Below are 17,523 nucleotides of genomic sequence, written 5' to 3'. Positions count from 1 at the left end.
ATGGGTATTCAAAGTAGAATTTCTACTGAATGCATATTGATTATGTGCTATGCTAAAGTTGAAAAATTTTATGTTGAACCATCATAAGTCAGAGGCCATCTGTATTTGTATCCACTAATGTCTTATCCCTTTTATTCAATTATTCATTGATTCTTTCGCCATCCACCCACCCAACATTTATTTAGCATCAATTAGGCCCTTCAGATACAGAGAGGGGGGAAAATACTGATGTGATTCTTAAGGAGTGCACAGTATAGTGATATGTATGATAGATACAAAGACAAGCAATTGATATACTATTTGGTAAGTGGTCTTTAATAATATTAGTAATAATAATAACACTTAATATAGAGCTCACTATATACCAGATGTGGTTCTAAGTTCTCCACATGAATGTGCTTGTTTTTCATAACATAAAAGCTATGGTAGCATAAAAGAAGATGTGTTGAATTGTTTATTTTTATTTTTATTTTTGTTTTTGAGACAGAGTCTTGCTCTGTCACCAGGTGCCAGGCTGGAGTGCAGTGGCACAATCTCGGCTCACTGCAACCTCTGTTTCCTGGGTTCAAGCAATTCTCCTGCCTTGGCCTCCCAAGTAGCTGGGACTACAGGCATGCGCCACGACACCCAGCTAATTTTTGTATTTTAGTAGAGACGGGGTTTTACCATGTTGGTCAGGATGGTCTCAATCTCTTGACCTTGTGATCCACCTGCTGCAGCCTCCCAGAGTGCTGGGATTACAGGCATGAGCCACCGCCCGCAGCCGAATTGTTGTATTTTTAAATAGACTTAGTTACTAGAGCAGTGTTAGGGTCACAGCAAAAGTGAGTCAAAAGTACAGAAATTTAACCCTCCCCTGCCCTCGTACACTCACACCTCCCTCACTATCAGGGCATGTTTAGTGTTGGCTACCTTTTAGATAGTAGGTATTCAATAAATTATTTGTTAAAGAAATACAGGAGAGAGAAAATTATTTTGTTTCTGCCAACTACAAAGAATCATGGCAAAGAAAATAGAGTAGTCTTTAGATTCATGGCATGAGCTATGAATTACGCAATTTCAACAATCAGACCCCCACATTCAAAAACAAGTGTTATGCCTTTAAATGTAGGAATGTATTAAATTTATTATTACAATATTTAGGGGTGTTATTGATTAATATTTTTAAACATTGAGACTTTGTTATTTCAGATCAGTTTTGGGTTCATATCAAAACTGGGAAGAAAGTACAAACAATTTCCATCTACCCTCTCCCCGACACTCTGCAATCTTCCACTAGCAACATCCGAAACCAGGGTTACAATCAATGAACCGATTATTATATTATCATTGCCCACATTTCTCAGCATTTTGAAGCAAGGAATCACTCTTCTACTGTAGAGAGGTGACTAGACATTTACCTCCAGTCGTCTATCAGTAGCTGGAAATTTAACTGAGTTTTAATCTGGGTCGCTGCTCTTCTGGAGACACAGCAGTGTGTTCATCCGGTTCTCAAAAAAATGTTCCATTCCTATAACAGCTGCCAGAGTAGGTGATATGTTTTAATCAAATCTGTTTTTAAAAGTTGCCCCAGGGAAAATAGACTTCAAGGTCCATAAAACTTGAAGCATCTTGCATAGTATCTGATGGGATAGTAACCGCTTCATAAATATTTGTTAAATAAATAATTTGCATTTAATTAGTTTATCTCCAGGAATCCACATATATTTTAATGTTTAACTTAAACTATTCAAAAACATGATTTTTGGTCTTGGGAAGAGTAGAATTTTTCCCTTTCTTCAATATTTTTACTTATGTTCTTATAGAGTGCTGAAACAGAAAAATACAGATAATTGAGCTATGTCAAAGCAGGAGGGCTAGATGTTACATTATAAAAAACAAAAAACCCAAATAACCAATTACAGTTAAAGAAAAATTCTTCCTACTTACATTTTAAGGAAATTTTCTTTAACCATCAAAAAAGCCGCTATAGAAAAGGAAGCCTGTGCATTTTCCTTACAGAGTGCTGTTCATCATTTTGCTTTCATGCTGTTGGAAAATGTTCCCTTCCTTGAGAGATCCGAGTAACCCTCGCTTCCCTATGGCCATAGTACTTTTTACTTACCCCTATTTTGGAACTTGCAGTTTATCAAAATTGTTTATAGAGGCTGCTTTGTCTGCAAATCCACAGAACAGGGAGAAAAAATGTAGGTGGCATCATCCGCTCCGTGCTCGATACCTCTGTTATTCACTCAACACACCCTTGTTTTCAGGAAGGCTCAGCAGAGGCCTAGTTAATGAGTTCAGAGCCTTCCAGCTGCCTGGAGCTGAAACATGTGTAGAGATGTTTACAGTCAGTGTAAATAAATGTGAAGAAAAGGGATGTATGAAGTGTAAGGAAGTAACTGACCCGGACCCCCACCTGTGGAATCAAGAATGACCTTAGAGAGGACCAATGTGACGCTTAAAGGAGAAGCAGGTCATGCAGGCAAAGAGGAATTTAGGGAGACAGTGAGGGAAAGTGTTCCAGGAAGAAGGAAGAGCAAGCAAATAGGCCTAGGGCATGAGGTAGAGGAGGAGGAGGCGGAGGAAGAGTAAGTGAGCTGGTCACCCTCTTTAAATGCTTTACATAAGATCCCTTTAATTTTCTGGGAGATCAGCATTATTGTCCCGTTTTGTTTCATTCAACCTCTTGCTCTAACGATATTTCAATTTTACCTTTAACCTAAGGAATGAAGTGTGGGTCATACCCAAAGCAATAAGTTGCCAGGCAAAGAAGGGAAAAGTCTGGGGCAAGCTAAAATAATTTAAACTTGAGATGCTAATCGGACAGATGCCCAGAGCTTGATATGATCAGTCCTGTCCTCCTACCCTGGGCTTTGAGAAAGCAGAGAGCTTTGCGCCGCTGACGGGAAATCCTGCAGTATTTGGCACTTCCTGATACCACGGCTGCTGATTCACCCGTATGACTTGCCAGCCTCCATTGATTTTGTCTTAATGCTGTCAACTTGGTGAAATAAGTCAACTTTTTAAATGTGAGATTTCATCTAAATTCCTGGAAATCAGCTAATTTATGTATTTATTTTTTTGTTTTTTTGAGGCAGAGTCTTGCTGTGTCACCTAGGCTGGAGTGCAATGGTGTGATCTCGCTGCAGCCTCCACCTCCCGGGTTCAAGCCATTCTCCTGCCTCAGCCTCTGGAGTAGCTGGGACTACAGGCATGCACCACCACACCCAGCTAATTTTTTGTGTTTTTAGTAGAGATGGGGGTTTCACCATGTTGGCCAGGCTGGTCTCAAATTCCTGACCTCATGTGATCTGCTCGCCTTTGCCTCCCAAAGTGCTGGGATTACAGACGTGAGCCACCACACCGGGCCACGTATTTATTTTGGTTCCATCTTTAGCTTGCTGTGTTTTTTCTTCCTTCTCTAAATCAATGGACTGTTCTGTGTTATCCCTTTGTACGGGTGTGGAGCAGGCGCAGGAGGAGACACCTCTGCGATCCTGGGAGGAAGGAGTGTGCATGAGTCTGCTAGGGCTGCCATAGCAAACTCCTACAGAGTGGGCAGCTTAAACACTGAAATTCACTCTCCCACAATTCTGGAGGCTGGATGGCTGAGATCAGGGAGTTGTTTCCTCTGAGGCCTCTCTCCTTGGCTTGCAGATGGCTGTGTTCTCCCAGTGCCTTCATGTGGTCGTCCTTCTAAAACTGTGTCCAAATTTCCTCTTCTTTTGAGGACACCAGTCATACTGGATTAGGGCCCACCCTAATGACCTCATTTACCCTTAATTATCTCTTTAAAGACACTATCTCCAAATATAGTCGCATAGGAGTTATACTGGGGGTTAGGACTTGGGGGGCGCAGCTTAGCTCATTGCAGTGTGCAACACATTTCATGTCCCGTTTCTTTGCTGGGCATGTTTCTAGGAAACTCTCTAGTGCTTAGTCTACTTGAATGTAAAAACATTTAAGAGGAGACCATGGGAAGAAAATTGACTTTCTTTGCCTTCATGTAAGCACCTTCATTTTCCCTTTCATTCAAATTTCAGAGTGCAAATTCAGAAATTTTTTCCAAACAGCATAAACCCACTTCCTTTCCATCTTTCTGTTTTGTAAACTAGGAAACTTTGCCGGCTATAACTGTGGAGACTGCAAGTTTGGCTGGACCGGCCCCAACTGCGATCAGAAGAGACCAGCAGTGATTCGGCAGGACATCCATTCCCTGACGCCTCAGGAGAGAGAACAGTTCTTGGGCGCCCTAGATCTCGCAAAGAAGACCATACACCCCGACTATGTGATCACCACACAGCACTGGCTGGGCCTGCTCGGGCCTGATGGGACCCAGCCGCAGTTTGCCAACTGCAGTGTTTATGATTTTTTTGTGTGGCTCCATTATTATTCTGTTAGAGATACATTATTAGGTGGGTTTTTTCCCTGGCGGAAGGTATATTATTACAGGTTTGTGATTGGGTTGAGGGTATGGCAGTGGGAAGTAATTTCATGCAAGTTAATTAACAAGAGAGCAACCTCAAGGCAGCCTTAGGTTTGTGAAAGTCGTAGAATTATCAAATACTGCCTGGAGTTAGAAAGAAGCAGTTTCTTTCTGCACATTGGCTGCGGACACTTTAAATGTTCTCTTCTCTACTGTAGGTTCTTGGTTCAAAGTGTAAACTGTGCTCTATGAAGCTGTTAATCATCAAAGGTGTGAGTCGGTGAGATGGAGGCAAATTCCTTTTGATTTTAGAAGAAAATATTTGCAAATCTGGCCTTGGAAGCCCTCTCTGACCTTTTCTCCAAATTAGGGGAATTAACTGAGCATGTGCCAAGGCACATGAAGCTTCTTTGTGTAGAATTAGTGTGTTCATATTGGAAGTAAGTATCTTGTTAAACTCACATGGTAGATAAACTTTGGATATATTTTAGACAGCCTATCACATGATAGACTTTTCAGATCATTTATGGTACTCCTCTATGGCCCGGAACCCCCAAATTTTTGGAGTTGTATTGTCAAGGAAAAGTACAAGCTTAGCCACAGCCATGTGGAGTTTCTGCTGCTTAGCTCTTTGCAACACAGTCATGTTGGATGCTTGGGAAAATGGTGACCTGCCCTTCCATGTCTTAAACATTGGGGCCTGGGTAGGACTTGGAATGAGGGGGTTGTCTGTTACAAACTTCATGGATCTGCCAGGTACAGTGGCTTATGCCTGTAATCCCAACACTTTAGGAGGCTGAGGCAGGTGGATCACCTGAGGTCAGGAGTTCAAGACCAGCCTGACCAACATGGCGAAACCCCGTCTCTACTAAAAATACAAAAAATTAGCTGGGTGTGGTGGTAGGCATCTATAATCCTAGCTACTTGGGAGGCTGAGGCAGGAGAATCGCTTGAACCTGGGAGGTGGAGGTTGCAGTGAGCCGAGATCATGCCATTTACTCTAGCCTGGGCAAGGAGAGCGAAACTCCATCTCAAAAACAAACAAACAAACAAACAAACAAACAAACAAACAGAAACATCATGGATCAAGTAGGTTCAGCTTTGTCCTTAGTTATTTTTCAGTCGAAAGAAAGCCATAGACAGCAATGTATTCCAGGAGGGCTTGAATCCATCCTAGATTCTTCTCATAACAGTCGTTGAATGCCTGGCTGTATGTGCACCTGTCCCCATTTTTGGGGTCCCTCACTGGGGTCAGGATGAATGAAGACATCAAGCTCACTTTGAAGAGCTAGATTCTGATTTGGACGTACTCGTCCTTGTGCTCATCAGTGTTCCCCTTCACTTGATGCCCTCTTGTTATCGGGTTCTGAGAACTTGAATCCTTGCTCTGGATTAAACATGAAAAAGGGCTGTGTGGCCAACATCAGCGACAGCAGCTCTTTTCTCAGTGTGAGTGTTTTAAAACTTGCCTTCAGGTAAGCATCTGTCTTTCTTCATCGATAGATGAGGAGGCTCTTTTGGCTATCAACCTTTATAGTTTTCCTGTCGTCACTCTGAGGAATTTTTGCTTTATGAGAGGGTAGTCTCTCAAGAGGAAAAGAAAATGATAGTTTCCAGTCATAGCTAGGGATTGAATTTATATTCATGTCTGTTCAGCTCTCTGAAGTTATTGTAGGTATTTTGAACAAGAACTAAAGTTAGCTAAAGTTTCTACATAACCATCAAAGCTGTTATGAAAAAGGGAAGAAGGATGGACCAGGCAGCAAGGAGGTCATTAAATCGTCCAGAGCTTTTCACTGAAATTGGCAGTTCTGGTGGCCAGCCTACTTGGCTTGAATGGATTTTTCTGCCTTCTAGTCTCAGCGACAATGCTTGTCAGCTGGCAGTTATAACAGACTGATGGGTGGGGCAAAATACACGAAAGCTCTTTTTGGTTACATAAATGCTGCGTTAGGACTAAGCGCAGTTGAAGTTATAATATTATTAACTAATCCCTCTCTTTTAAATTTATACATTTGTGAAGCATAGGTTAGCAAATAACTTTTAAAAATACATTTCATTTAGGTCTTAATAATCTTTTTTTTATTTTTTATTTTTATTTTTTAAAATTTATTTATTTTACTTTAGGTGCATACTATATCTGGCATTTCTCCCCATGTTATCCCTCCCCACCCCCCCTCCCTCCCCATCCCTCCTCCCTCTCCATCCCCCGATGTCTCTCCCCATCCCCACCTCAACTGCCCCCAGTGTGTGATGCTCCTCTCCCTGAGTCCACATGTTCTTGTTGTTCGACACCCACCTATGAGTGAGAACATATGGTGTTGGACTTTCTGTTCTTGTGTCAGTTTGTTGAGTATGATGGTTTCCAGATTCATCCATGTCCCTACAATGGACACGAACTTTTGGATAGTCTATTTCACCTGAATGGATTGTTGCTTACAATTAAATATGTATCAGGGGCTCCCAACGCTGAAAGTCACCTGAATTTCCCAGATCTCTGCTAGAAATCAACCTTTTGAGAGATAATGGAGGGTTTATCCTAAAAGTACTATTACTTCTGAAATTCCTTTGTCATTCATGTCATTACTGTTGCTTTTGGAGAGATAAATAACAACAAACTTTTTTTCTTACTACTATGAAACATCATGGACTCTACAGATACAGCCCAGGTAAGGTTTAACATTTTAAAAATTCTATTCTGTCATCTCTAATATGTTTCCCAATTGTTTCAGGACCAGGACGCCCCTACAAGGCCATAGATTTCTCACATCAAGGACCTGCTTTTGTTACCTGGCACCGGTACCATTTGCTGTGTCTGGAAAGAGATCTCCAGGTAGGTCAAAACTATGCATTTAGTACTTTTAATTTTTTTTTTAACTTATTGTATATATTTAAGACATACAATATGAATTTTGATATACTTATCTTGACATACATACAAGATTAAGTAAAGTGATTACTGCACTAAAGCAAGGTAACATACCTAGCATCACATAGAGATATCTTTTTGTGTGGGTGTGGTAAGAGTACGTAAAGTCTCCTCTCTTGGAAAATTACCAATATACAATACAACCTTAACTATAGTGTCAGACCTCTAGACTTATTTATCCTACATAACTGCAACTTTGCACCTTTCAGCCTGTATCTTCCCATTTCTCCCAGCCCTTTGTAACTACTAGGTGACTGTCTTTCTATGTATTCATTGTTTCTTTTTATTTTTTCTTCTTTTCTTTAGATTCAACAAATAAGTGAGATCATGCAGTGTTCTTCTTTCTGTGTCTGGCTTATTTCACATGGTATAATATCTTCTAGATTCACCCATGTTGTTACAAATGTGATCATCTCCTTTTTAAAGGCTGAATAATATTCCATTATATACAGTATATATGTGTGTGTGTGTGTGTGTGTGTGTGTGTGTGTGTGTGTGTGTAGATATTATATACACATGCTGATCTATGTCACAATTTCTTCATTTATCCATCTGGTACTCCTAATCTTGGTAGACATTTGGTTGAGACACATATCAGTCTTTGCCTTGTATACATTCTTGTTGTATCTGATAGCACAGATTAAATGACTAGGCCTTCCCTTTGCTTTTAGCGACTCATTGGCAATGAGTCTTTTGCTTTGCCCTACTGGAACTTTGCCACTGGGAGGAATGAGTGTGATGTGTGTACAGACCAGCTGTTTGGGGCAGCAAGACCAGATGATCCGACTCTGATTAGTCAGAACTCAAGATTCTCCAGCTGGGAAACGGTCTGTGATAGGTAATGGCTCCTGTACCTGCAATGATATCCAGAGACAGTCTTTTCTGATGTCTGAGAGGTGAAGTCACTTTATACTTCTGTTTATTATGCATGTGGAGTTCTATTTACATGTTTCTGGAAACAGTTTTCCTGTTGGAGGTGGGATTTCAAAAATTCTAAACTCTTTAAAAAAAAAATATATATATATGTATGTATGTATATGTATCAGAATCACATTCATGAATTGATTATACTTGGCCATCATTTTGAGATCAGGTTAGCTTTATCAGGTTAGTGCAAATGTAATTGCGGGTTTTGCCATTAAAAGTAATAGCAAAAACTGAAATTACTTTTGCACCAGCCTAATCAAATTAAGAGTAGTTCCTGCATTCAGTCAACATTTTCTAAGCACCAGTCATATCCTACATGATGTGGTACTGCTGGGAATACAAAGATGAATGAAATAAAACCTCCCTTTTGAATATTATCTTGTATTAGTTAACAAAGATAGATTTCTTGTAAGTAAATTACAATTAAATGTGAGAAGTACTGTAATAAAGGGAAAAGACTACATACACAGGTCAGTGGCCTGGACTGTAGCCCACAAAGAGTTCTGTCCTCAAAGACTCCTTGAATTTGTTTCTCTTTCCCAGAACACATTTCAGCAAAAGATTTCCCAAGAGGCTCCTCACCTTCCTTTATTCATGTTTTTCCTTCAAAATCCCCATGTTTTTAACCCCACTGCTCTGCCTTGCCTCCCAGGTCCTTAGAATGCTCCAGGGCACAGAGCTCTGGCTCCCTCAGTCCCCAGGCTTCACTGCCACCACCCTGAGCCTGGGCAGGTGTGCGTTTTGAGGGGCCCATGCCCAGCTAGCAGGAACTTCGTCTTTCACATGCTGTGAATTTCCTGCAGCGCTCAGAACAGTGCTCCATGAGTAGGGACATCCTCAGCGCATTTTCCGTGTCTGAGCTTCATCCCATCAAGTGCCATTTACTGCGGTACCTTGGGATATCAGTGGATGTATGTGAAAAGAGATTTCTGTCATCAAGTAAATTTAGAGAAGACAGAGTTAATTTTTTTTTTTTTTAATTTTTGGAATGTCTTCAAGCCTTCCTTAGATAAATGTGTTATTCTTTTTCAAGGGGAGCCTAAACTTACCTGACCCTGGAACTCTTACTTCACGGAACATCCCTTTGGAATCTGCTTTGGGAAATGCTGCCTGGGAGGTCTTGGAGAACTTTCTTTGCTTAGTGTTTAGGTCCTGGCCTCTTTCATTCCTGTGGATGTGCTGATTCTATTCTCACATACTCAGTGCTACCACTAATTCATTAAAACCCTCACAATAACATCTTTCAATTTTTATCTCTACTGGTGAAATAATGGTCTGCATTTTGGGACACTGAGGCGGGAGGATCACTTGAGGCTAGGATTCCAGACCAGCCTGGGCAATGTAGTAAAACCCTGTCTCTACATAAAGTTTAAAAAGTTAGCCCAGCTGGGCACGGTGGCTCACACCTGTAATCCCACCACTTTGGGAAGCCGAGGTGAGTGGATCACCTGAGGTCAAGGGTTCAAGACCAGCCTGACCAACATGGTGAAACCTTGTCTCTACTAAAAATACAAAAATTAGCTGGTCGTGGTGGCATGTGGCTATAGTCCCAACTACTTGGGAGGCTGAGACAGCATTGCTTGAACCCAGGAGGCGGAGCTTGCAGTGCGCCATTGTACTCCTGCCTGGACTACAGAGCGAGACTCGATCTCAAAAAAGAAAAGTTAGCCAGTTGTGGTGATGCCAACCTGTAGTCCCAGCTACTGGGGAGGCTGAGGCAAGAGGATTGCTTAAGCCCAGGAGTTCAAGTCTGCAGTCAACTGTGATTGTGCCACTGCACTCTAGCCTATAAAACAGGGTAAGACCCTATCTCTAAATAAAAAAAGAAAAAACAAATAAAAAAAAGAAATATATTCTGGGCAGGGCACGGTGGTTCATACCTGTAATCCTAGTACTTTGGGAGACTGAGGTGGGTGGATTGCTTGAGCTCAGGAGTTCGAGACCAGCCTAAGCAACATAGTGAAACCCTGTCTCTACTAAAATACAAAAAATTAGCCAGGCCTGGTGGCATGCACCTGTAGTCAGCTACTCAGGAGGCTGAGGCAGGAGAATTGCTAGAACCCGGGAAAGGGAGGCCACAGTGAGCTGAGATCATGTCATTGCACTCCAGCCTGGGCGGCAGAGTGAGATTCTGTCTCTAAAAAAAAAAAGAAATACTATTCTGATGGTGGAATCCAGGCCACAGCTGACATGTGGGACATAATGTTTTACGGACATGGGACCTTCTGAGTCCCACGCTGAGCACATAGCTATTGATATTCTACTGCCTTGGAATGTTTTCCAACACAGCATTTCTCCTGATATCTCCCCTTTGTGTACTTTCATCTACTTTGAATCTGACCTCCCCTGTTTGCCCAAAATGCGTTCGTAACTTTATATATCACTTCTGTCAAAACTGGCTTAGCTCAGCATGGTATGAACCCCCCTTTTCTCCCTTCAATTACTCAGCTTTCAAATGCACACAATAGGAGTCATCTTGTCTTACAAACCCCCTCACTGTCTTTCCGATAGAATGGTAATGATTATTCATATTTATGCCCATATCTATATTTTGTGCATCTACATTTTTGAAACTTCTCAACCCATAATGACTTTCAGGCATAGTACTTTTACCACATACTATTAACTCTGGTAAAGTAATTATAATAAAATTTGATCATGATTGTGACCCTGATTGGTTTGCTTGGCCCAAATTTATAATACCATCCATGAGTTAAGACATATTATTATTATTATTTATTTTTTTTCTTGAGACAGGGTCTCACTCTGTCACCAAGGCTGGAGTGCAGAGGCATGATCTCCATTCACTGTAGCCTCTGCATCCTGGGTTTAAGCAATTCTTCTGCCTCAGCCTCCCAAGTAGCTGGGACTACAGGCACGTGCCAGCATGCCCAGCTGATTTTTGTATTTTTAGTAGAGATGGGGTTTTGCCCTATTGGCCAAGCTAGTCTCGAACTTCTGGCCTTAAGGGATCCACCTGCCTTGGCCTCCCAAAGTGCTGGGATTACAGGCGTGAGCCACCGTGCCCAGCCAAGACATATTATTTTAAATCTTATTACAAATCTTAGCTTGGATGACTACAACCAGCGAGTCACCTTGTGCAATGGAACCTATGAAGGTTTGCTGAGAAGAAATCAAATGAGAAGAAATGGCGAGAAATTGCCAACCTTAAAAGACATACAAGATTGCCTGTCTCTCCAGAAGTTTGACAATCCTCCCTTCTTCCAGAACTCTACCTTCAGCTTCAGGTGGGTGCTGAGCTCTGCTGGACCTGCATTTGCACTACAAGTTTTCATGCCTGTGGCTATAATGAACTGGAAGGAAACCCAGGTTTTGGGGGTTATTTGCAAAGCTAAGTGAGGGAGAAAGGCTTGATAAGAGAAGTTAGCAAGAAATTGGTGTGTGGAAAGTCTTTACCCATCTACCATGACTAACAATGTGGTTTTAATACCTTCTAACTTAGTTGTTCAAAACCATCTTTTGTATTTCTGTATTTATAGGTCCAGTCTTCAGAACCAGGGTACTTCATTAAATATAGGTTTTGTTTTTTTTTTGAGACAGAGTCTTGCTCTGTCACCAGGCTGGAGTGCAGTGGTGTGATCTCAGCTCACCGAAACCTCTGCCTCCCTGTTTCAAGTGGTTCTCCTGCCTCAGCCTCCCGAGTGGCTGGGACTACAGGCACACACCACCACACTCAGCTAATTTTTAAATTTTTAGTAGAGATGGGGTTTCACCATGTTAACAAGGATGGTCTTGATCTCTTGACCTTGTGATCCTCCTGCCTCAGCCTCCCAAAGTGTTGGGATGACAGGCATGAGCCACCGTGCCTGGCCAATACAGTGTTTTTTCAATGCCCATGGTCTTTCTCTTTTATTTCTTATTTTTTAAAATGTTGATATTAGAAATTTATCAGCCGCAGACCTTAATAGTGGGGTCTGAGATCTCAGAAGAGTATTGCTGACTAAATTCAACTCAAATTATAGCACAGCAATGACATTACAATATTTAACATTTAAAGACCAACTATTAATCTTCCACTACAAGTTGGGCATACTGCTCATGCCTGTAATCCTAGAGCTTTGGGAGGCCAATGCAGGAAGACTGCTTGAGACCAGGATTTTGAGGCTACTGGAAAACACAGCAAGACCCTGTCTCTACAAAAAATAAAAATAAAAAAATAGCTGGGTGTGGTTGTATGTACTGTAGAGATAGGCCTAGAATTTAAGCACATCTGACATTTACTAAAGAAAAACACATATTTCATGCCCTGCTCCCAGAGTTTCTGATTCAGTAGGTGTAGGTTGTGTCTTAACCATCTGCATTTCTAACCAAATCCCAAACAATGCCAGTTATGGTGGTCTGAGCATGGCATTTTGAGAACAACTCCCTTACCTCAAACATATAGGGACTGCAATCTATTTCAACAGCACTTTTGTCATGACAAAAAACTAATGCATGTTCCTTTTCAAAACAACATCAAATGTTACCTTTTGCACACCGTTAACCCTACTCTGAAGGCTATGTCCGGCCCCAGCAGACTCTGAGCCATGCTACGCTTAGCACAACCTCTACATTTGAGTGCAGCCTACCTTGCCCTGGCCCCATATGAATTGTGTAATTTATACACAGTTAAAAGAGAGAGAGAATCCAGTTTTGGAGATCATTAATCTATCTACCACTCTTCTTTTGGACCCATCTGTGTTTAAAATCTTATTTATATGCCGGGCGTGGTGGCTCACGCCTGTAAATCCCAGCACTTTGAGAGGCCGAGGTGGGCGGATCATGAGGTCAAGAGATGGAGACCATCCTGGCCAATATGGTGAAATCCTGTCTCTACTTAAAAACTACAAAAATTAGCCGGGTGCAGTGGCACGCGCCTGTGGTCCCAGTTAATCGGGAGGCTGAGGCGGAATAATCGCTTGAACCCAGGAGGCGGAGGTTGCAGTGAGCCGAGATTGCACCACTGCCCTCCAGCCTGGCCACTGAGCAAGACTCCATCTCAAAAAATAAATAAATAAAATCTTATTTATACATCTATTTCTCATAATTCTTAAAGTCTTTTTACGGTGGTAGAAAATTTTTTCTTTTTTCTTTTTTTTAGAGGCAGGGTCTCACTGTGTCACCCAGGCTAGAGTGCAGTGGTGCAATCATGACTAACTGTAACCTCAAATTCCTGGGCTCAAGTGATCCTCCTACCTCGGCCTCCTGAGTAGTTGGACCTCCAGTCAAGCTGAAGGTCTATTTGGTTGAGAAATATAAATATCAGATTATATGCTAAATTTAAAAAAGATTATTGATCACAGACTATGTGCTGGGCATGGTACTGAACCCTGGCAATAAATATCTGAAGAAAACACAGAGCCTGCTCTCCAAGGGCATGAGAGACGGGTATGAAGGATGCCATACAGTACACAAAAGAGGTATAATTCAGAAATAGCATTGATGAAGAGTTCTCTCCCCTTACAGAGGATTATCATTAAGAGTTGGGGCTAATTCTTGGTTGATTTGCTATGATAGAGCTTCCCATATCCCTACTCAACCTCAAATTAGAAAACTACCATCTAGACTGAAAACAACAAAAAAGAGACGTTTATCAGTCATTGCCTGTTGTCATTGACACACTTGTTTCTCCCAGGAATGCCTTGGAAGGGTTTGATAAAGCAGATGGGACTCTGGATTCTCAAGTGATGAGCCTTCATAATTTGGTGCATTCCTTCCTGAACGGGACAAACGCTTTGCCACATTCAGCCGCCAATGATCCCATCTTTGTGGTATGTTCAAAGACTCAGAATGCATGAAAATTTTCTAGATAATACATCAGATTTATTTTTTTCCATATGATTAAGGTTTGGTGGTGTTTTATTCTCTGTGTAAACCATGTGATGTGTGCAAATGTAAATTAATTTCAATCTATACCCTAGGGATGGTCAGATAGCATTTGAAGGCCCTAATCAGAACGCATACTTCAGGGGTGGTTCACTTTTGGATGATCTTAAACAAGAGTTTACAATCCACTGGTGAATTCCTACAATAGCCTAATAATAAATGATTTTTCACTGGCTAAATGAATGTTGTTGAGGTGCATTAGTCCACACAAACCACCTTCAATGTGTTACCTGTAGGAAAGAGAGGTTCTCTTATCCAGAAAAGGGGAGGAGTATGGAGAAGGGGTGCTGGACATTTAAACCTCCTCTGCCAACTTGAGTGAGCTTTACTTGAGAAAGAAGAAAAGTAGCCCCTGACATCCAAGAGCTGGCCTAGGGCTGTCGACGAGGCCTTTATGTCGCCCTGTTGGACATAAACAATCTCACTGAACATCGACAGCAGACAAGGCCATTCTGTGACCATGACTGATCAGGACAAAAGCAAGATAACTCCATAACCGTGTCTGAGCACAGACAAATTATGCACATTGTCCAAGCCACAGGATGCATGACATCCCCTTTCACGGCCAATATGAGCAAAAAATGACAAATGCCTTTATCGATGGCATTAATACAGAAATCCACATTTGAGGCCACTTAATTTGTTAATCTGAGTCATACCTCTGACATGTAATAATACAGACAGTAAATAGGATTGCTGTTGACTGCAGGAGCTCACAGTTGTTTAAATTTCAGTGTGATGAATGCCTTTGGTATATCAGTCTGATTTCTGTCTCACTTTAAAACAAAAGAAGAAAACTGCCAGGCAGGGTGACTCCTGACTGTAATCCCAGCACTCTGGGAGGCTGAGGCAGGAGAATCACTTGCGCCTAGGAGTTCAAAGCCAGCCTGGGCAACATTGTGAGACCTTGTCTCTGACAAAAAAACTTTAGAAATTAGCTGGGCATGGTAGCATGCACCTGTGGTCCCAGTTACTTGGGAGGCTGTGGTGGGAGGATCACTTGAGCCTGGGAGGTTGAGGCTGCAGTGAGCCATGATTGTGTCACTGCACCCCAGCCTGGACAACAGGGCGAGACCTTGTCTCAAAAACAAAAACAAAACTGAACAAAATTTGACAACGGGATTGTAAAATTTACAATTCTGAGCCTTTTTTTTTTTTTTTTTTTGCAGAGTCTTGCTCTGTTGCTCAGACTGGAGTGCAGTGGTATGATTTTGGCTCACTGCAACCTCTGCCTCCTTAGTTCAAGTGATTCTTCTGCCTCAGCCTCCCGAGTAGCTGGGACTACAGGTGTGAGCCACTACACCTGGCTAATTTTTATAATTTTAGTAGAGATGGGGCTTCACCATATTGGCCAGGGTGGTCTAGAACTCCTAGCCTCATGATCTACCTGCCTCGGCCTCCCAAAGTGCTGGGATTACAGGTATGAGCCACTGTGCCTGGCCTTTAGTTTTTAAAGTAGATTCACCCCCGGTGAGCTTTTCTAAGACAAACAAAATGGGACAGTATGAGTCAAGGCCTCATTGTTCAGCTACCCTAGCCAGTGCTATCTAGCCTGTGACTTCTAGGAACACAGTATAGTTGAATACATTGGTCTGTTATTCCTTGTAGGGAGAGAATGGAGGACTGTGGAAAGTCTCAGCCAGTGGGTGTTGAAAAAGACAGAAAGGATTTGGGCTTGTACTAGGTGGTTTAGGGAGGACTTTCAGAAGCTTTGCTCTAAATTGGATGTTGTCAGCAAGCAGGATAACTCCATGATTGGGTATCTTGATAGAGTAATTCATATCTCGATATGGGGCAGACTAGACTGAAGTTAATATAATGGGTATAACAGCAGCAAATGCTCATATGAGCCGGGAAAGGGGATGTCATGCACTTGTGGCTTGGACAACATTCCTAATTTGTCTGTGCTCACACAGACTTATGGAATTGCCTTGTTTTTGTCCTGATGCGTCATGGTCACAGGGTGGCCTTGTCTGCTGTCGATCTTCTGTGAGATTGTTTATGTCCAACAGGGGAACATCAAGTCCTGGTTGGTAGCACCAGGCCAGCTCTTGGATGTGAGGGGCTGCTTTTCTAAGTACAGCTCACTGAAGTTGGTGTAGGAGATTTAGACACATAAACATTCATGTTTCAGCGGCCGATCCCCAACAATGCTTCTGCTTGACAGATACTTAACTCACTATCATCTATTTTAACCCCGTCTGTCTTCCGAATTGTATGCCTTGAATAGATAGTTTTGGAGCAATTATGAGAAGAAATTTCACCTCTTCTCCTTTTTTATTTTGCCAGTGTTTTGAGTTTATATTATTATTCAGTTAGATTGTATGGTATCCAAAGACTCTCTGTTTTTTCCAGAATTTTCCTCACCTTAATGTTAACCTTAGCAATGTGTCTTAGTCTGCCCAGGTTGGCATAATGAAAGACCACAGATTAGATGGCTTAAACAACAGAAATTTATATCTCACAGTTCTAGAGACTGGGAAGTCTAAGACCAAGGTGTCCACTGAGTTGGTTCCTGGTGAAGACTCTTCCTGAGCCTTCTAGCTGTGTCCTCACATAGTGGAGGTAGAGAGCATAAACTCTCTGGTGCCTCTTTTTATGAGAACACAAATCCAGGGCCCTACCATTCTGACCTCATTAAACCTTAATTACCTCCTTCTAGGCCCCATCTCCAAATACAGTCACACTGTGGGTTAGGGCTTCAACATATGGATTTTGGGGGAACACAGTTTAGTCCATACATAGCATTTATACTGCATCTTCAAACCATCAGTTTAGAGAAGTTTGTTTGTTTTTCTTTTCTGTTTCTGAGACAGCGTCTCACTCTGTCGCCTAGGCTGGAATGCAGTAGTGCAATTTTGGCTCAATACAACCTCTGCCTCCTGAGTTCAAGTGATTCCCCTGCCTCAGCCTCCCAAGTAGCTGGGACATCAGGCATGTGCCCCTGCATCTCGCTAATTTTTGTATTTTGAGTAGAGATGGGGTTTCACCATGTTGGCCAGGTTAGTCTTGAACTCCTGACCTCAAGTGATCCTCCGGCCTCAGCTTCCCAAAGTGCTGGGATTACAGGCGTGAGCCACTGTGTCCAGCCAGAGGTTTGTTTTTCTACACTTTTGGGGGGCTTCATGACATAGGAAAAGAGTACTGGATTACAAGTCAATCAGTTTTATCTGGTACAAACCAGGGCAATCTTGGGAATGTAATTGAACCATGTGGAGCTTCTGCTTCCCACTGTGCAAAGTGTGGGTCTCCTGACCTGATCTGGTGGTGATCATAGATCACTGCAGCCTCATACTTCTGGGTTCAAGTGATCCTCCTGATTCAGCCTCCCAGGTAGCTAGGACTATAGCCACATACCCCAATGCTCAGC

At 42.1% G+C, this 17,523-nt stretch overlaps 1 protein-coding gene across 2 annotated transcripts in view; it reads left to right on the top strand.

Annotated features, from left to right (window-relative positions):
* DCT (dopachrome tautomerase) overlaps positions 1-17,523 on the top strand; it is a 43,120-nt gene that overhangs the window by 6,353 nt on the left and 19,244 nt on the right. The window contains exons 3-7 of one of the 2 annotated variants that reach the window (XM_032277473.1): positions 4,101-4,400; positions 7,144-7,244; positions 8,012-8,178; positions 11,336-11,515; positions 13,903-14,038. In XM_032277473.1, coding sequence (XP_032133364.1) covers positions 4,101-4,400; positions 7,144-7,244; positions 8,012-8,178; positions 11,336-11,515; positions 13,903-14,038 — 884 coding nt within the window. The remainder of the gene's footprint in view (positions 1-4,100; positions 4,401-7,143; positions 7,245-8,011; positions 8,179-11,335; positions 11,516-13,902; positions 14,039-17,523) is intronic. The other variant, XM_032277474.1, reaches the window with a different exon arrangement.

Source organism: Sapajus apella, unplaced genomic scaffold, assembly GCF_009761245.1.
Source record: "Sapajus apella isolate SASKATOON/1434 unplaced genomic scaffold, GSC_monkey_1.0 scaffold9, whole genome shotgun sequence".
NCBI lineage: Eukaryota > Metazoa > Chordata > Mammalia > Primates > Cebidae > Sapajus > Sapajus apella.
The sequence above is the reverse complement of the archived record's forward strand: the minus strand, read 5'-3'. Positions and strand labels throughout refer to the sequence as shown.